Here is a 21,981-nt window from a genome sequence, read left to right as displayed (position 1 = left end):
TTTGATTTTTTGCAGCTGGAATGACAGTGGTGATCTTGAAGCAGACAGGAATAGCAGACAGATCCAAAAATTGGTTGAACACGTCTGCAAATACTGCACAGTGCCTGAGTGTGGAAGAGGAAATAAGGTCCAGGCCTGCAGCCTTTTCAATATATTGCCTTTTGAATAAGCTGCATATTTCTTTTGCAGGGATGATAAAGGGAGAAGCTGAGAAGCAGAGTAGTGTAGAGTAGTAACAGTGAGACCACAAGGTAGATTTAAGTCCTATTGTCTTTTAACAGTTGAATTACCAAAGCTTACTAAAAAACTTGTTAATCTGGCCCACCTTAAATCCACTTACCTTAAATCCACTTGCACCTCTCCATTCAGCGTCTTTTGTCTTGTAAATGTGTCGAAAGCCCAAACAGCAAGCAGCCTGCTATCCCATCCTTCCACCGCCGCAGAAACTGCAAAAACCTTTTCCCAGCTCAAGTCTGTTTATCAGGGAATCGGGTACCTAGAGCTGTATAGGCTGAAAAATGCATTTCATATGTGTTCCGTGTATACAAAGATTTATGTAAGTATAGCGTGACTGTTGAACATATATACCTAAAAGACAAATTTTTTCATGTTTTAGTACTAACGACAAAATTTTGACAGGAAGTGTATAATGTGTGAAGACTGAAGTCCAAATACCAAATAAGCACTTTCACAAAAGGCACAACAGAATAAATGCACTTTTGTATTGTCGTGACTTCTTTGTAGTACATCGGTAAGAACGGCTGACTCCTATTCAAAAGGTCGCCGGTTCAAGTCTTCACATGTCCCAGTATAAATGTTTTGAGTAGTGAGCTGCTCTTATTGTTATTATTATACAATAAAAACATAAATTTGATTTGAGTCTGTAACAGCTGGTGTAAATGTATGGTACTTGTAAAGGTTAGCATTTTTTTTATTTCATTTTATTCTCTGTCACGTTCACACTCACTCCGATCTAATACTGCATTTTCAAATAAAGACGTGCTATAACAGAGGTGAAATCGGATGAGGACCAGGGTTCTACATTGGAGAAAGAGAACAGAAGCCCTCCCCGCAAGAAATGTCCATGCACATACAAGAACAACGTATCTGCACCAGGCATAAAGGCGAAAGATGGAACTGTTTCGATGCAGGACGAGGTCTGGTGTCATCCTGCCAGTCAGTCTGCCCCACACCTGTCCTCCAATGAAACAGCATGGCTTATAGAGCTCACCAACGTATTGTGCAAACTCCTGTTTGTGATTATGTTTTGTGATGGCCTTTACAGAGGAAACATTTATATGTTACTTGCATAAAAGCCAGATCGAATGTTATTTGCTTTGATTTATTTACTTGCACTTCTTACAGCGTAAAGTCACAAGTAGACTGCAGAGCTTCCTCTGTTTGATTGACAAGGGCATGCTGACAAAGTACATGTGTAATGCCACGAAAAATGCCTGCTGACACTTCAGTACATGAGCAATGGTATGAGAATGCACTTAGACTTCTTTTTTGGGCACATACACCATCCAGATCTATACACTATCGTGGAGATTCACTTGCTTTCTGAATTGAACCAGGACACCAGCTCTTCTGCCTCCTGGTCCACCGCTGTCAGGCTACATGAGCACCTGTGATCAACAAAGTTGTAAGATCCACGATGTGTATTTATAAGGGCTGGAGTCGCATCAGGTGGCACACTGCAGCCAATATTCAGAAGCTGTACCCATGTATGTATTGTATGACTTTGCGTGGTGACAATAAATTTAACACAAAGAGACAAACAAAAACAGAGCACCAACTTACCATGGCTGCCATCAGAGTTATTTTTTTTTTGAAGTTTTATTAATTTTATTGCACTCATTCCATATAAATCAGTAAATTTTTACAAAAAGTAAAATTGAGCTAAGAACAAGTCGACCCCCACCCCTGAGAGAGAGAGCAAGGCAAACGGTGTAAAATTTAAGGCTTGTAAACATACCTAAATTAATAAGTTTGATAAGCCAATAGAGATGAATGCAGAAGACAAAGAAATACAAAAATAATTGCTTCCTCTGTGCTTTAAGAGCTTATTTTAAAATATTACTGATTAGATCCTGCCATGTTTTGAAAAACGTCTGTACAGATCCTCTAACTGAGTATTTTATTTTTTCCAATTTGAAATAGTATAAAACATTGGTTTCCCACTGACTTAAAAGAGGAGAGTTTGGGTTCTTCCAGTTTAGCAGAATAAGTTTGCGTGCCAAAAGTGTAGTGAATGCAATCACAGTCTGTCTGTCCCTCTCTACTCTAAACCAATCTGGAAGAACACAAAACACAGCTGCCAATGGGCTAGGAGGGACTGAGAGACCAAGGCCGTCCGAAAGGTAATTAAAAATTTTGCTCCAGAATGATGTTAATTTGGTGCAGGCCCAGAACATGTGACCCAGTGAGGCTGGGACTCGACCACAGCGCTCGCAGGTTGAATCATACCCTGGAAACATTCTGGAGAGCCCTAGATGAGACAGATGTGTTCGATATATAAATGTGAGCTGTATAATTGTATGCTTTGCGCATATGGAGCTCAAGTGAATTCTCTGCATTGCTACTTTCCACTCCTTTTCTGATATATTAATTGAGAGATCTTTCTCCCAGTGTCCTCCTAGATCCCCGAAAGGGAGGGACTGTAAAATGATTTTATATATAGCAGAGATGGTGTCTGAGTCCTTGAGATTGAGCAATATTTTTTCCAGCATGGATGAGGGTGCAAGATGAGGAAAATCGGAAGGTTTGGTTTAACAAAGTTCCTAATTTGAAGATAGTGAAAGAAATGTGAGAAAGAAATGTGTAGCTGGAAAGTTAAATTTGGAATGTAATTGTTCATAGGATGCAAAGACGTTGTCTATATAAAGATCTTTAAGCAAGTTAATTCCAATTTTTTTTCCAGATATTAAAAAAAACTGCATATGTTCGCGAAGTTTGAAAGAGGTGGTTCTCTTGCAGAGGTGTCACAAATAAAAGCTTCTCCATCAGAGTTAATTTTAATATACCATATATACTCACATATAAGTCGGGTCTTGAATCCCCAAAAAATAGATCATAAAATCAGACTCCGACTTATACGCCCTTTCAAAAATGCAACCCTTAATTTTTTATTTATTTATTTTTTTTACATCTTCTTGCCTCCTCCAATCTCGCACCAGTTTCTCAGATGCATCAAATTTTTGTTGCAGCAGCAGCACAGTTACTAATTTCTTTCGCCACTTCAACAACTTTTAATTTAAAACCAGCTTCATATTTCTTCTGATGAAATGCTCCATCATAGATAAGGGATGCTCTTACGATAAAGGTGTATGAGGGTGTGAGATACAAAAAACACAAATCAGTGCAAACGTTGCTTCGGAATAGTTTGGGTATTACTGTGTGGTCATGTAGGCACAATAGAGAGAGAGTGAGAGGTTAGGAGCATGCACTGATATAGCGTATTGCCGTATCCACATAGAGAGAACGGCAGTGTGCTCCTTGGTTACTCTCTCAGGTGGGCGTGAGCATACCATAATCCCTTGTACCAATAGTGTAAGTGTTCCGCATTTGACATACGACCAACATGTTAAAATGCCAGAAATTATACAGTAAAATCAAGTCTTGACTTATCCACAGGATAACTTATCTGCAAGTATATATGGTAATAATATAAGGTATGCATTAACTCCAAATGTATTCAGCCCCATTGAATGTTGCTTGCAACAGAAAGGCACTATATAATAGAATGTTTGAATGTCTACATCAGTGTTTCCCAACCTCGGTCCTGGGGGTCCTCTGTGGCTGCAGGTTTTTGTTCCAACCAAATTCCTAATCAGTGACAACACCTGATAACATTGATCTCATTTAATTAGCTGCTATTTTTCTTTTATTCTACATTCAGAAAAGGACAGCTGCGTGATTTTTACATTTATAAGATATTTAGAAATATTTCTGCTTTTGCTATAGATTTAAATGCTTAACTCTCTTTTATTGATTTCGTTATATTTTGCCCTTCATTGTATCATATTAATGACAATTAAAAATGAGCAGAGCAGACACGCTGGCATGCAACACTGAATCATGGAAGGCAGCAACTACTTTAGCATCAGACCCACTAATTAGTAAATAATGGATTAATTAAACAATTAGAACACCTAGAAAGTAGAATGAAAATCAAGATAAAAATACTGTTAAACAGAAAAAAATAGATTATTCCCATATAACTGCTTGGTTCATATACATATATATATATATATATATATAATTTACCAAGCTTAGTTTTCTTATTTCTATATTGTTCCCAAAACACAGAACCTGGAAAATAACACATCACTTAATTAGCCCAGGAGTCCAATTAAAAAAAGAAGCTGGTTGGAACAAAAATCTGCAGCCACAGTGTGCCCCCAGGACCAAGGTTGGGAAACACTAGTCTACATAGATGAACATCTGCCTAGATTCTCAAAACCATTTAATCCAGTTCATCGGCATGAGGGGAGAAGGCCTATCCTAGTAGGCCATGAGATTCAAACTTTGAAAGGTATGAGCCAGGAACACAAACCACTGTTCCACCATTTAGCCTAGCATAACAATATTTTTAAATAAAACTGATCACTTGGAAGCAACATAGTGCATAATTTCTTTCCTTTGGTTATTTTTTTCTTCGTAACTTTAGATATGATACTTTATAATTCTTGACCAACTCAGCCTATGTACATAACTAATTTCACAATTTCTATTCATTCCTACACTGTTCCCCTAAGGACGATTGATCAATATACATTAACTAGCAAAATACCCGCGCTTCGCAGCAGAGAAGTAGTGTGTTAAAGAAGTAATGAAAAAGAAAAGGAAACATTTTGAAAATAACGTAACATGATTGTCAATGTAATTGTTTTGTCACTGTTGTGACTGATGAGTGTTGCTGTCATATATAACACATATAAACATATATATATATATATATATATATATACGCACACACATAAATACATACATATATATCTACATATATACACCTACATATACATACATACACACACATATATATATATATATATATATATATATATATATATATATATATATATATATATATATATATAAACATATATATACATATACATGCATATCTACATATACACACACACACACACACATATATATATATATAACTGTTGCTGAAGTGGCAGAATCCATCAAGAAATAATAATATTCCAACCAAAAATATTTGTGTCGACTAAATCAGGGGTGTCAAACTCCATTGCACAGGGGGCCAAAATCCAAAACACACTTTAGGTTGCAGGCCAAACAGGATAAACATTTATTGAACACACTAAAACTAAACTTTTAAAACTTTAAAACTTTTAAAACTTAACTTTTTTGAACATAAATATGAATAAAAACAGACAGGAATATTATTCCTGAATAAATCAACTCAAACCTTAAATAACTTATAATATTTTGCTCTCCATAAAAATATATCCTGTCTAAATTATACAAGTTAGAAATAAAGTAAATGTTAAAAGAACAAACATTAAAATTTCTTTACTCTTATGTAATTTTATATAAAAAATAAACTTAAATTTTAAATATCCCAAAAGATTTTGCTCTCCATAAAAATATATCCTGTCAAAATTATAAAAATTCAAATATGAACATGGTGCATAACTAAACCTGCAAATATAACTAAAATTTGTTCTTTTCAGCAATAACAAATCAAATCATTCAGTTGTCTTTGCTCTTATGTCATTTTATCAGAGCTGGACGCCTGGCATCTTTTTTTGTCAACATGTTTGTTTCTGTTTGGTGTGAGGTTCTGTGTTGTGGAGATTCTCAGGATGGACTGCGGGTGCTCATCAGTGAGGCGACTCCTGTGTGCTGTTTTGTTAGTCTTCATGACTGAGAAGAGCTTCTCACACAGATATGTGCTACCAAACATGCACAAGGTTCGAGCCGCATGTAGACGGAGCTGGAGCATTTTTGCGGGAATGGAGTGAATAAACTATGTGGGCCCTGCAGTATCGTACTTTGCCTTCAGTGTGCCATTACACTGCAGCTCAATCACCTCCATCTGAATCTGCACAGGTGCAGTTTCCACATCGACGGCAAATGGGTTGCGAAACAACTCAAAATTCTTTTTTTGTTCTTCAAAGTCACCAAAGCGCCGTGCGAACTCAGTGCGCAGTGCGCTCAGTTTATCAGCAAAGTGCGTATTTGGGAACACCGTTGTGCCGACTTGGTTCAACATCACTTGGCAACAGGGAAAGTGGGGCAAGTTGCACTGGTGCATTTGTGTCTCCCATAAAAGTAGCTTCACTTGAAATCACTTTGTGATTTTGCACGGGTAAAAACGTCTGCTGAAGTGTCAGATTCTTCTTTAACTCTTCTGCTTTCTGCATCTTCTGCATCGCATTCATGTCTTTAAGGCTATCTTGATGTTTTGTCTCATAGTGCCGTCTTAGATTAAATTCTGTAATTACAGCCACATTAGCTCCACAAATGAGACACACGGGTTCAGTAAACATATACTCAGCCTCCCATCGTTTTTTAAAGGCTCTGTTTTCAGAATCAACTTTTCTCTTCGACATCATGTGGATTAGCTTCGCAATAACTTGCAGCATCATAAGCTAGACTTGATTAACGCGGTAAGTGCTCGGCAAGGCAGCTGAAGCGCTGCATTATGGGATCTGTAGTTTATTGTGTTACCAACGCTTCATATACCCGGGCCATTAATAACAATAATACAGTGTATAAAATGATCTCGGGCGGATATAATTACAGCTGGGCGGATGTGGCCCGCGCCCTTGAGTTTGACACATATGGACTAAATAGAACTTGAAAAGATATATTTTTTCGAATGTGATCGCGCAATTCAGATCGAGTTGACGCGCACTACAGTACATCGAGCCCGCGTGCTATTGTGGTTTTGCCTGCGTGCCTCAATAAGTCATCCTCCCCTCGCTCTTACTTTTTTACCGTTCATCTAATGAATACACTGAGTATGGCTTTACCAAAACAATCATTGATGGCGAATAAATTATCATTATTTCTTTCAATCAGGTTCGTATTTGTAGGATGTGTTGTGTTCAAGTTACATTCCGTGTTTGTCAATCGTTGTAAAGATAACTGGTTTCATTCATCGATTTGTTTCTTACTGCATCAATAAACAGCTCGTCTTCTTCTTTATCTGAGACCTGACACACTGCATGCACCGGTTTTTGTTTTTTTTTACACTGTCTTCCTTTAGCGGCACATTGACTTTTTCCACTGTTTTTTCCAGACAGTGGGAGTTAGCTATTTTCTGACATAAACCAGACTAATAAACAGTTGTTTCAAAGACCATCAAGTGTTGCTTGTTTGTGTTTCTGTCCTCCACCACACATCAGATTGCACGATTACATTAAATCTAGTAAAGTAGGTGAATGTTAAAGGTCAAAGATCTGATCATTTTATTGATAGCATCAGTTAATTTAATAAAGAATTAGATTTTATAATGTTAAGTTTAAGTATGTGTTGTATTAGTTGTTACTACAGCATTTATTGGGACTGAAAGTGAAAGTAAAGTTCCACCTAGGTAACTGGAACAGCTTCATGTCATTCTAAATATCACCACTCCCCCCAGAATTTTCAGTATTACTTCTCGGCTGATTAGTGAAAGATATTGATTGGGTACAAACACTGTGGATTTAAATGATTGATCCGGCACAGACTTTTTTTTTTAAACATTTTTGAGCACAAAAGGAGCAAAGTAGACACCAATTAAGCTGACAGCCTGAAAATGTTTTTGTGGTTTCATATGTTTAAATGCATAAATGTGTAGTTATTGGTAACAACACTGTTTGCATGAAGTATATTCTATGTTTTACAGTGGCATTATTGTCATGTGTACAGAGTACAGTGAAATTCTTACCTGCATGTGTTAATGAGTGTGCAATACCTCGCCACTCTCTGGTGCAACAGTCAAACTAACAAAATACTCTCCAGTTGAGAGTCTTGATGGATGAAGTCTGTTCTGGCAGGAACAAACCCTGAAAGGGGTAGTCATTGCATTGTGCTTGCTTAACTCAGAGATGTTAGTGTGTTAAGTCTCATAAGGATTTATTTGTTACTGAACATAGCCTAGCCACCAGACAGATATGTAAATAAGCCAATAAATGTCACTCCTTCAAATATTATTAGACAAATCATTTCTATCACCAAGAATGCCTTTTGCCATCATGTTTTAATCTCTAGATAGCAGGTTTAATCTGTTTGTTTTAAATATATACCAAAACTGTCCACCTGCTAGTATGGTAATACTTTTGGTGCCCCCTCTGCAGCTGTTGGGTTAATTTCACTTTGTTCACCAGTCTGTACAGATTTGAACAAAAACCTTTGTTAAGACGATCTTTAACACATGTTGAATGTCCTTTTTCCAGTTTTCTTTGATTATATTTAAAAATATCACCACTAACTAATCTGAGGTGTCATAATTCAAAAGTATGTGTAAAAGCCTTCACCTATTCGCAGGGGAACTGGCTCACAGTGGTGAGTATTAAGCAATTGCAGGCTTTACCTCTGTGCTGTCTTCATTTAATATACTGTATTTACAGGTGCTGGTCATAAAATTAGAATATCATGACAAAGTTGATTTATTTCAGTAGTTCCATTTAAAAAGTGAAACTTGTATATTCTATTCATTCATTACACACAGACTGATGTATTTCAAATGTTTATTTCTTTTAATTTTGATGATTATAACTGACAACTAATGAAAGTCCCAAATTCAGTATCTTGGAAAATTTGAATACAGTAATCCCTCCTCGATCACAGGGGTTGCGTTCCAGAACCCCCCGCGATAGATGAAAATCCGCAAAGTAGAAACCATATGTTTGTATGGTTATTTTTTATATAGTTTAAGCCCTCCCACACTGTTAACATTATTAGAGCCCTCTAGGCATGAAATAACACCCTTTAGTCAAAAGTTTAAACTGTGCTCCATGACAAGACAGAGATGACAGTTCTTTCTCACAATTAAAAGAATGCAAACATATCTTCCTCTTCAAAGAATGCGTGTCAGGAGCAGAGAACGTCAGAGAGAGAGAGCGAGAGAAAAGCAAACAATCAAAAAATCAATACGTGCTTTTGGGATTTTAAGTATGCCGAAGCACGATAAAGCGGCATTTTGTGGAGGAGCGTCCATGTCCTCTAGGCAAACAGCCCCTCTGCTCACACCCCCTCCGTCAGGCAGAGAGAGTGAGAGAGATAGAGAAAAGCAAACAATCAAGCACCGCGCGGGAAGCATATCGTATATCATTGAGGAGTTTTAGTTAATATGTAATACATGCTCTGATTGGGTAGCTTCTAAGCCATCCGCCAATAGCGTCCCTTGTATGAAATCAACTGGGCAAACAAACTGAAGAAGCATGTACCATAAATTAAAAGACATATTGTCCACAGATATCCGCGAACCAGCGAAAAATCCGTGATATATATTTAGATATGCTTACATTTAAAATCCGCGATGGAGTGAAGCCACGAAAGTCGAAGCGCGATATAGCGAGGGATCACTGTATCAATTAAGACCAATGCAAAAAAAAAAAGGATTTTTAGAAATGTTGGCCAACTGAAAGGAATAAACATGAAAAGTATGAGCATGTACAGCACTCAATATTTAGTTGAGGCTCCTATGGCCTGGATTACTGCAGCAATGCGGCGTGGCATGGAGTCGATCAGTCTGTGACACTGCTCAGGTGTTATGAGAGCCCATGTTGCTCTGATAGTGGCCTTCAGCTCTTGTGAATTGTTGGGTCTGGCGTATTGCATCTTCCTCTTCACAATACCAAATAGATTTTCTATGGGGTTAAGGTCCAGCAAGTTTGCTGGCCAATCAAGAACAGGGATACCATGGTCCTTAAACCAGGTACTGGTAGCTTTGGCACTGTGCTGGTCCTGTTGGAAAATGAATTCTGCATCTCCATAAAGTTCGTCAGCAGCAGGAAGCATGAAGTGCTCTAAAACTTCCTGGTAGACGGCTGCGTTGACCTTGGACCTCAGAAAACACAATGGACCAACACCAGCAGATGACATTGCACCCCAAACCATCACTGACTGTGGAAACTTTACACTGGACCTCAAGCAACATGGATTCTGTGCCTCTCCTCTCTTCTTTCAGATTCTGGGACCTTGATTTCCAAAGGAAATGCAAAATTTACTTTCATTAGAGAACATAACTTTGGACCACTCAGCAGCAGTTTTGTCTTTAGCCCAGGCGAGACGCTTCTGACGCTGTCTCTTGTTCAAGAGTGGCTTGACACAAGGAATGCGACAGCTGAAACCCATGTCTTGCATACGTCTGTGCTTGGTGGTTCTTGAAGCACTGACCCCAGCTGTAGTCCACTCCTTGTGAATCTCCGCCACAGTTTTGTTTCACAATCCTCTCCAGGGTGCGGTTATCCCTATTGCTTGTACACTTTTTTCTACCACATCTTGTCCTTCCCTTCGCCTCTCTATTAATGTGTTTGGACACAGAGCTCTGTGAACAGCCAGCCTCTTTAGCAATGACCGTTTGTGTCTTGCCCTCCTTGTGCAAGGTGTCAATGGTCGTCTTTTGGACAACTGTCAAGTCGGCAGTCTTCCCCATGATTGTATAGCCTAAGAACTAGACTGAGAGACCATTTAAAGGCTTTTGCAGGTGTTTTGAGTTAATTAGTTGATTAGAGTGTGGCACCAGGTGTCTTCAATATTGAACCTTTTCACAATATTCTAATTTTACGAGATACTGAATTTGGGAATTTCATTAGTTGTCAGTTATAATCATCAAAATTAAAAGAAATAAACATTTGAAATACATCGGTCTGTGTGTAATGAATGAATCTAATATACCAGTTTCACTTTTTGAACAGAATTACTGAAATAAATCAACTTTGTCATGATATTCTAAGTTTATGACCAGCACCTGTATATTAGAGATTATTCAATTCAACATCTTGGTGACTTCCTTTGTATATTGAATTTTATGGAGTTATGTGATTTAGCCATTTTTAATTGTGCATGTTAAAATTCCATTTTTTTTTTAAGGTATTCTGAAGATCATTTTGGACAAATAGAAGAGAGCAAGAGATAATGGCCCAATCCTAATGCAAGCAGGACAATACAATGTCAAGCTTTAACAGAAAGTTCAAAGCAAGATAATGTGATGCATTTTCCTTAAGTTTGAACAATCCTGAGTTGCTACCAAAATCAGGACACATGACTCTGAGTTACAGTAAAAGATCTTGACCTTTTTTTTTTATATACAAAAGGACAGTTTTTGATTTCAATTAATATTCAATTTTTTCTGCAATGAATAGTGAAGACATTTTTTCCCTTAACAGTAAGGATGCTAACATTGAAATCACAAGAGACAATGAAGAATTGGAAATTCCAGAAAAAGGTTTGCATATTAAACAGGAAGAAGATGATGAAAACTATGAGTATAGTAAATTGGGTGCGTCTACGTCTGTTTGTGGTATAGCCATGAAAGTAAAGCCAGTTTCAGTAGTACTGGCTAAAGAGACTTCAGTGATTTCCTCATCTGAGCAGCTAAGAGGTGGAATGACCACTCAGTTGGTTTCTGATCAGACCAGGTTAGAATTACACACAGACGCTTTGCATTCCTCTGAAAGGATATGCAAGAAAGAGAATTCTGTAAACTCCTCGCCAGACATCGAACGAGATGGCCCTCCTGTACAGGATGATGAGAAACCAGTTTTTCCACATAAGAGTTCTGTTGGGAAAAAAATGTTGGCAGAAGCATCAGAAGATGTAAACAAACACCTTTATATCAAGGAAGATCCAGAAAATGTTACCAATGATTGCAGTGATGAACAGAATCCAGCATTTGTGTGTTCATCTGGCCATTATGTTACTCCAGAGACTGAAGAATTTGGGAATATGCTGACAGGTTACACAAGTACACTTTATGATGTAGCAATGGACGCAGTAACACAAAGTCTTTTATCCTCAATGAGAAGTACTGTTAGCCCAAGGAAAAAGTCTCCTGCGTGGAATCATTTTTTTATATCTCCACGAGATAGTACCAAAGCAATCTGTATGTACTGTATGAAAGAATTTAGCCGGGGTAAAAATGAGAAGGATCTTAGCACAAGTTGCCTGATGAGACATGTGCGCAGGGCTCATCCTACAGTCTTGCTACAGGAAAATGAATGCTCATCAAGTGCTATATCTAATTCCATTGCCTCTTCTTTATTACCTTCAGTGAAGATATCCAATAATGGTGAATTAACCTCTGCTACTGCATCTCAGAAAAGTACTTCCATGTTATCTTCACCTGTTCATAATATGGATGAGGCTGCAAATAAGGATCTGTATTCTGTGACACCAAAATCGGATAAATGTGCCAAAGAGGAGACTAACATGGTGTCTTCCCCCCATCCAGGTAACAACAGTAATGAGGATGTTACGGAGACTGTGTCTGATCGCATGATAGCAACTCCTAAAAATTCCAACTCAAGGAGAAGATCAGCCGTCTGGAAGCATTTTTATTTATCTCCCATAGACAGCTCCAAAGCTGTCTGTATACACTGTACAAATGAATTCAGCCGTGGGAAAAATGGAAAAGATCTGGGAACAAGTTGTCTCATAAGACACATGTGGAGGGCTCACCGTGACATTGTGACAGAAGAAAATGGAAATGGTTCAAGTATCCCACCACCTTACACAACACCTCCTACCTTACTCTCCTCTTACCAGCTTCAGGATGTTGGTGATTCCAAATTCAAAAAAGATTCTCCATGTATACCATATACCTCCCCTGAAAGAGCAACAGATGAGCCTCTTAAAAGCATCAGTGAAATTGAGAATGTTAAGGAGGATCTTGATGACCTCTCTTACCAGTTGTCCTGCAGTCAAGCATCAGTTGACATGACAGGAGCAGCACTGTCTTCTCCAGAAGGAACAAGTGAGAAAGACATTTCTATGACTTCATCGCCTGATGAAATGTCTGAAGGTCCAAGTATCAATGAGGACCAAAGTTCAGTTTTCCAACAAAATAAAAAAATAATGAAGAGAGTAAAGTCAGAAGTTTGGCATCATTTTATTGTTTCTCCTGTTGATCGTCTTAAAGCTTTATGTAGATATTGTCCTTGTGTTATAAGCAGGGGAAAAAGAGGCGATTTTGGCACAAGTTGTTTGATGAGACACCTTATGAGACGTCACCCTAATGTTCTTAAGCACCAGAAGAGCTCATATGAAAGGGTGTCCTCATCTCCTCGTTCACCTTATGCCACATTGGCTGCTGCAGAAGCTTTATCTTCTAAAATGACAGAGAACTCCCGTTTAATTGAGGAGGACAAAGCCCACATACCTACTGTCATTAGCAAAAAAACCTCAAAATTATGGAATCATTTTTCAATTTGCCCAGCAGATCCTACAAAAGTGGTCTGCTTACATTGTAGCCGCACAATTAGCAGAGGCAAGAAAACTACGAACCTAGGTACAAGTTGCTTGTTCAGGCACATGCAGAGATTTCATGGAAATGTGCTTGAAAATAGCAACAGTGTTCCAGGAGTTGTCTTATCAGATATGCAAGACAAGGTTGAAGCTATGGAAACATCTACTTATGAAGACAGCAATGAAAGATATGAATATCTTCCAGTTGCCAAAAAAATTACTAAACTTGTTGCTGAAATGCTGGCATTGGACCTTCAGCCATCTTCAGTTGTGGAAAATATAGGCTTTAACAGATTGTTGGAATTCCTTCAGCCACAGTACACTTTACCTTCAGCAAACTTCTTCTCAAGTACAGCTATACCAGAAATGTATGAGAGAGTAAAAGAAGTGATTGTTTCACATCTGAAAGAAGCTGAAAGTGGCATAGTCCATTTCACTGCTGGAATATGGGTAAGCAACCAAACACGGGAGTACTTAACTCTCACTGCTCACTGGGTTACATACGAATCATCTGTTCGGCCTCCTGGGCAAGACTTCCATTGCTCTGCTCTGCTCAATGTTTCCCAGATAGACTGTGATTACAACATAGCAAATATACAAAAACAGCTGGAGTACTTGTGGGATACATGGATAATTTCTTCTGGTCTTAAAATTGGTTTTACTGTAACTGATAATCAAAGCATTGCAAATATTCTTGATGATAGTGAACAAGCAAGCGTCCAATGTTTTGGTCACACGATTGATCTCATCGTAAATGAAGCCATAAAAAGTCAAAGAATGGTTCAGAACTTGCTGAGTATAGCACGGAAAATTTGTGAGCGAGTGCACCGTTCAGCAAAAGCAAAACAGAAATTGGGAGAACTACAAAAAGCATACAATCTACCTGAAAATCAGCTGGTGCAGGATGTTCCGTCCAAGTGGAATACTTCATTATATATGCTTGAACGTTTAGTTGAACAAAAAAAAGCCATAGATGAAATGTCTATTGAGTGCAGCTTTAGAGAATTGATCAGTTGTGATCAGTGGGAGGTTATGCAGTCAGTGTGCCATGCTTTAAAGCCATTTGAGGTGGCTTGTCAGGAGATGAGTAACAGAACAGCTACCCTTGGGCAAGTTATTCCCTTAATTCACATATTAAATCGGAAAATAGATATGCTGTTTGATGAAACCATGGGTATTGACAACATGCTGAAGTCATTGAAAGATGCAATGGTAAACCGAATGTCCTCAATGCTCCATGACCCCCGATTTATATGGGCCACTATGCTCGATCCACGCTATAAAACGTCATTGTTTACAGAAGATGAAGCAGAGCAGTATAAGCAAGACCTTGTACGAGAAATAGAAGTATTACATACTACCTCAAATGAAAGAAAGACTGTGGTTTCAAATGGGTGTGGGGAGGTCACAGTCTCAAATAACAGTGCTCTTAGTAGCAAAGATAACCTCTGGGCACTCATGGATGATATCAGGAATAAAATTAAACAAGACGAAAGACCAAAGTCATCAGAATTAACTGTTCTAGAATATCTGGAAGAAGACATTGTAGATCAAAGCTGTGACCCTCTTGATTACTGGAATCTAAAGAAATTCATCTGGCCAGATCTTGCCAAAGTAGCAGTTAGATACGTTGGCTGCCCCCCTAGCATAATTCCGGCTGAAACACTGTTTAGTACAGCTAGTAAAACTTGCAATTTAAGCCAGTTCAGACCAATGTTGGAAAACATAGAAATGCTTATCTTTTTAAAGGTTAATCTTCCTCTAATATATTTTCAATATTGAAAAAAAAAAATGCAGGATAATATTTAAACTACTGATTTAAAGACACTTGACAACTGGAGTTAGGTAATGTATGTTTATAATGGAGAAGGGACTTCTCAAGAATGGATGAGTGCTCATTGCTGTATATTTTGTGTCAATTTTATATTTTGGTATTGTAAAATAAAGAAATTCTACTTGTGCCTTATGCAAAATTTATTCTACAGGTCAGAGTGCTGTATATATTTAAGAAATGTGCTCAAGGTAGAGTTGAAGAATATAAGTGATTATGTACTGTATTTGGTAGATGCTACACAAGAATCTTGAAGAATAAACTTATATGCAGCCCTTAACGGAAATGCTGTGACTAAAAGGTGTAAAAACTATAATAATGTAAGCTTATTTTATTTGTTCAATGTGGAAAATATGTGGCTCATGGTACTGTTGTTTAAATTAGATGAATGGTTTCGTTTTTAATACTGAAACATTTGTACTTAACAGTTGTATAGCAGTACTGTATAAACAGTAAATTGGTATGTTCAGATGATCCTTTTATCTCTAGAGCACAAATTGTTTGTATGATGCTACATTTTACTTCTGAGGGTTAAATTATGGGTCACTTTCTAGTGAATATATAATTTGCATATATAAATCTCCATTGCCATCTAGAATTTGAAAATTATGTGTAAACATTCAGATTGATTGTGGGATATTGTAAATAAAACCTTTTTCTTCAATGTGTACAGTGAATTTGCACTTGGCTCTTGCATTGAATTATCTATGCTAAATTTTCATCATTTTACTCTTAGTTTCTATTTTTTCCTAGCAATAGCCTAATGAATTTTGACATTGTAACAATCTTTAGCAATACTATTGTCCTCAACCACTGAGATGGCAAACTTCCTTGGAAAAATGTATTACCGTAAATTAAGAAATTAAAAGTTAAAAATTGACACTTGTGCATTGGTTTACTGATGTATATTTTTGGTACAAATGGTTGTCACAGAGATTTTAAACTAATTTGGTCAGTGTAATATTTTCAGTTTTGTTTGTTGTACTGTATAATTTTCTTTATGGAGCACTGCTTAACAACTTGGAATGACTTGAACAGAAGTTCACTTTTGTAACAAGGTAAATTATTAAATGGTTATTACAAAAACAATATGGTTTACTTTAACATGAAACGGCTTATTTTACATTAAATATTTTTTCCAGGAACATATATATTTTTTTGGTGCTGTTTATGACCAAAATGTGGATTACTTAAGCATACATTATTTAAGCAGTTACTCACATGCTGAAGGAGTGTACCAGCCTTTTATTACTGTTCTAATGTATATCATTTTTATGATTTCAAAATCTTTTAGAGCTGTAATAATGGTGATTCTTTATGAGTATTTAATATTTAGTGCATTCTTTAAAATATTTAACCTGAAAAACAAAGTTCAGTCAGTTCATTTTCATTATACCTTACAGTATAATGAAAATTAGTGTTTTGCTAGCAAGTATCCAAAGGTACAACATTATTAAATTGGATTGTCGCTTCTAATTTGAAAGGGTTAAGCAAGTGATTTTTTTTTTTTTTAATTTTAATAGCACAGGGTGAACACAGCTTGTGCATTTTGGTTCAGCAGTGAGTGCCATTCTTCTTTCTTACTGTTTGGCAAGGAAGTTGTTAGTTTGTCACTAGTATGTGTGGGGTCCAAGACCATGACAAGCTTTTTGTACCAGCATCTTATCACAGATGTGTGTAGCTTGAAGAAGTGCTTGAATGTACTGTAGTGAAGCACTGGGCAGTTCTTGCTGTCTGCCACGTCAGACGGATGGCAGCTAATCAGTAAACTGCCCGCTGTGCACTTCTGCAAGTTTCTGCAAATCCTCATTTGGTCAATAAATGTGCTCCTATTTTAAATGAGTGTTAGGATAATTCTATGCTAGCTATTATTAAATTAATTCTGCTGAGACTACTAAAAGCACATTGAAAAAATGCTATAAAAAAGTGAAACACAATTAATTTGCAATTCACTAAAATCTATTAAGAGAAGAAAATTGAAAAGAAGAGCACAAATATTCCGATATATTCAGATTATACTATTTGATTTCACCAGATTAGCCATTTAAATTGTCTTTCTTAGTACTTTGAAGTTTGGTTCATATTTTAAAAAGAAATATTTCCCCATTCTAAAACTTGGCAAGCACTCAAAGATTATCATCCATCCATTATCCAGCCCGCTATATCCTAACTACAGGGTAACGGGGGTCTGCTGGAGCCAATCCCAGCCAACACAGGGCGCAAGGCAGGAAACAAACCCTGGGCAGGACGCCTGCCCACCGCAGGGCGCGCACACGCCCACACACACACACACCAAGCACACACTAGGGACAATTTAGAATCACCAATGCACATAACCTGCATATCAACTATTGTATATTCTTCAACCAAGGGCATTTTTGAAAATTTATATTTATTCATGACCAGTTTGCATGATATTGGATAATTTGATTCTTCTGTGCTGGTTTATTGACCACTTTTACAGAAAACTCCTGATGCTGCATTGACTGTCAGCCACCATCCTCCGGGGACAACTGCTACTCCTGTCAGAAAGCTCTCATTGGTAACAAGTGCTTCTTTTCCACTAACACACTACTTCTCAGGCTTACTTCTGTTGACCCCCATGTGGCTGCGGGTTTTTTGTTCCAACCCGTTTCACGATCACTATCATTTTTACCTCCAACTGATCGGTTAGATTTTTTTCTTATCCTCAATTATTATTCAGACTTTCTTTTGTTGTTGCCCTTGTTTCTGCATAGTTTGCTCCCTTAATTTTATACTAATAATGACAGTTCACAACAAGTGGAGTAAACACCCTGGCAAATGACATTAAATGCTGCAGTTACTTCAGCATCAGAACCACTACCATGTTTTTTAGGAAATAATGGGTTAAATAACCAAAGCACCTGGGAAAGTGCAATAGAAAACATCATAATGATAAATCTTATAAAGTTAAAGAGAATACTAAATTGTTCCCATGTAATGCTTGGTACATTCAAATAAAAAATTATCAAACTTAGTTTTGTCATTTTTAAATTGACCCCAAAACATAGAAATTGGGAAATAACCACTTATTTAAGCAGCTAGGAGTCCAAGTAACCTCCTTAGTGTTATATACAGTAAACATGCAAATATCATAAACGTCTGTCCTGTGTCTACTGCTGTACTGATGTAGATTTGGTGCCTGTCGTTCGTGTGGCCTGTTTTGAATCTGTCACCAATGCTCAGGCCGATGTTGCAGTCGGGACAGTAGTAGAGTGTTTCTTTGCACACTTTTTTTCTGTTGCTTGTTCTTGAGAGGGTAGAATGTAGGCGCCAGACCCACACGATCGACACACCCCTTGTGTTATTGAGGGCTACCACAGCAGAAGGCTTAGTGATGTCTAATTTTCCCCTGACAAGAACAAGAGTTGCTGTATTGTGAGCAATGCTCAGAAGGTTAATGATTTCCATTTGATCACAGTCATTTTGACCTTTTTGCCACGCACCTCAGTAAACCTTTAAGTAAACAAATTCGCCAGGCCATGGCGGTTTGGTTGTAAAGTGCCGTAAGTGATCATTAATAGGTATTTGACAAAAAATAAAAACGTCACACTTTAAAAAGAAACCAAACAGCCCAATGTTAAAAGGAGAGAGATCAGTATACCTTAGTCATACTTATTACTTCCCTTTAAGAAGAAAATAAACCCTGGTGTGCACCTCTGTCTTGACACAATAAATGCTGAACCTGGCAAATTCAGTATTGGCTTATTTTGGAACAAATGTCTGCATCCACAGAGGCCATCCTAACAGTGCTAGGAAGCAGAAGCAGACTGACAGCCTGGTCTCAGGGGTTCTCCATTACCTTAACTTATGTCAAACAAGGCATTACTCATACATTACTGACCTCAAATGTAAGCATTAGATGATCAAATACTTACTCAGATGGGAGATATATTGCTGCTTTAAATCTATTTTAGATTTCCATTTTTGTTGTCACTGTCTTGCTCTGCGTATGACAGAGTTCTTCAGATTCTGTCTTAGAGTGGCATTGTGACTGCAGGATTTTGTTCCAGCCAAAATTCCCATTATGAAGATAACATAACTTCTTGTTTTATTCCATGGCTTTAATTCTGCACATTGCATCATTCGTATATTGTAGAAGTGGCCTGAAGCAGACAAGTAAATCTTAAGTCTTTTACTTTGTCACTTTTGTTTCTTTCCAAATATTGTATTAAACCACATAGTTTGCAGTGTGTGCACACACTGGCATAAATGGGATCAGGTTTAATGATGAACTGCTGGCTCCTTTGTCATTTGTGTCTCAGGGCTGATTTGCAGAATGTTAAGAAAACAAGCAAATGAAAACAGAATTGAGCTCTTTAAGACTAAATGAAACAGTTTAAGGTTAGGAGTCTAAACAAGAGAGTCGAGTAAAATGAATCACAAAAATTGGCTTCTGCTTAAGAAGTTGGGTTGGAACAAAAGCATAAACCTGAGAACCTCCGTGTACAATTTGCATTTCATTTGAGTATTTTGAAATCTTCAACACGTGGCACAGTAGTAGTGCTGTTGGGTTCAAAACGTGAGTGTCCCCCGTACACAGTTTGCAAATTTCCCCCATGTATGTGTGCTCTTGTGGCTTCCTTTCATAGTCACAAGAAATTAAGATTAGGTGGTCTGGCCATGCTAAATTTAGCCTCAAAATGATTAAGAATTAAAGTGTGTTTGTGTGTTTTCATCCTACGATGGGCTGGCAGCCTGTCCCGGTGTTGCTCCTGCTGCTGCCCTACCTAGAAAATGAATGGATATGTTCACCTATAGACTTTCATCATTAATTAAATGTCCCAATCTTCCAAAGTTCTCCTGGGAAAAAGGTATGTTTAAAACCCCACCAAGGATCAGTTCCAGTCTACCCTAAACAATTTCCAGCTTAAGAATCTGTCTATTCCTGAGAATTCCATTATTAAACAAAATTCATGACTGAAGACATTGAGCCTGTCTCTTTCTTACAACAATTCATTTATAATACTAGGAGCAGAACTGCTAAAAGCCCAGTATTTACAAGCAATTGGGAACATAAAGTTTAAGAATTTGTAAGAAACTTTCTTTTCACAGGTGAGGCTTGCATTACTTGAATTACCTGGCTGACCAAGTAAGGTGTAACGAAGTCATGAACAAGTCATTTTAATTTTAATACTCTAGTCTCTGCCATGTTTACTGGCTGGGTACCCATAAATCACGGCTCCCCCAAGACCTCTATAGAAACACATTTAGCATAAGTGCACACATGCATACACACTTTTTCTAATTTTCACCATATTTACATAGCTTATTTTATATTGGTGCATAAAAATATCTGAAAGCCAGTAATGTAAACATAATCAAGAACTAATGCTTGAATAATTTAAGACTGACAGACAGTTAGGTAAGTATTTGTCTAATTCAGTTCTTCAGACTACGTATGGCAACTTAAGCCAGGGCAGTTCCATCTTTTCAACACAAATGTTCATTTCAAAACATCTTTTCATTAAAGTCAACATGTTTAGCAAATGCAAACTAAATATACAGTGTTAATAAATTGCTCCTGTTTTCTCTTCCATTGTTTCTAAAACTGATTTTTTTTTTTAAATGTCTATTGTACTAATCTTTTTTTTTCCCCCCCGACTCTCTCATTTACCTCTCAGAGATGGCTGTCACAGTCGATGGCTCATCTTTGTTTTCCATCCATGTTTTTTTCTGAATGAATGTGATTAGCAGAGGTGAGTAAAATTTTTTTCAGTCCTTTCCACCATCTCCTGCTTCTTTTTCCAATGTAGTACATGCCCTTTTATTTCCTCCTTTTGACCTGTTTTCCTTTTTCAATCTCTAACCTGGTTGTTTTCAGTTTCCATCATCGTCTACTTGTTTTTATCCTCCATTTGTTGTAAGTAGTGTAACCTCGATGTCTTCCTTCCAACGATTCTGGACTATGCACAGTGTAAGGAGACCCTGCTTCCTGAAGTTTTTCACTAATATGTCCTTATGAATAAAATATTTTCCCTCCAGAAATACCTGACCATCTCAGAGGGTGGATAATCTCTTGAGCTTGTTCCAGGGGCGTTCATACTCTTTTATCTTCTTCCTACACAAATCTGAAGGAATCTGAAACTAGAATATTCTGCCTTGTTACTTTGGCTTGTCTGGGAGAAGAAGAGTGTCTTCAGCAAACAAGCCATCACAATGTGCATCATGGTGCTTGTTTGCATTGTGGAGAAGCTACAGTTTTGTGAACCCTAACCATTAGGGTAGTACCGAGGAAGGCAAAATACTGTACCTGACAGGTGGATAGTGAAGACATGTAGCAGCAAGAAAGAAAAGACACTCCTTCATGAATTCTTTTACTGACAATTCGCTTGTCTGAAGACACAGAGAGGCCTTCAGTTTTCAAAGCCAATATCTAGGTTTTTTTTCTGACCTGTACACAGTCTTGTCCACTGGGCCAGTTTTTAACTTTAGAGAGCTGTACTTGCCTTATCCAGAATATTATTCTTTATAAAGCAAGGCATGTCACTTTAATGTCTGTTTTTTTTTTTTGCTTAATGCTTTAAGAACTTCAGTGGCCCACATATATTCACCCAACATGTGCTGGAGATTTGCTTTGCAAGGAACCTGTACTCTAGAATCTAGAAGTCCTTAAAATAATTTTAAGTAAGTTTTGCTCTAATACCAATAGGGTTGAAGATGTTTGGATCCCTGTTGTAGGGAGTTATAGGCAACAT

The 21,981-nt window shown here is 37.5% G+C and overlaps 1 protein-coding gene across 2 annotated transcripts in view; it reads left to right on the top strand.

The window, feature by feature from the left end:
* Positions 1-16,351, top strand: part of zbed4 (zinc finger, BED-type containing 4) — a 33,926-nt gene extending 17,575 nt beyond the window's left edge. For both annotated transcript variants that reach the window (XM_039761069.1, XM_039761070.1), the window contains exon 2: positions 11,059-16,351. In XM_039761069.1, coding sequence (XP_039617003.1) covers positions 11,323-15,213 — 3,891 coding nt within the window. In that variant the 5' untranslated portion in view covers positions 11,059-11,322 and the 3' untranslated portion in view covers positions 15,214-16,351. The remainder of the gene's footprint in view (positions 1-11,058) is intronic.
* Positions 16,352-21,981: the final 5,630 nt, after the last annotated feature.

This window comes from Polypterus senegalus, chromosome 8 (assembly GCF_016835505.1).
Source record: "Polypterus senegalus isolate Bchr_013 chromosome 8, ASM1683550v1, whole genome shotgun sequence".
Classification (NCBI taxonomy): Eukaryota; Metazoa; Chordata; class Cladistia; order Polypteriformes; family Polypteridae; genus Polypterus; species Polypterus senegalus.
This window is presented reverse-complemented; position numbering and strand designations above follow the sequence as displayed.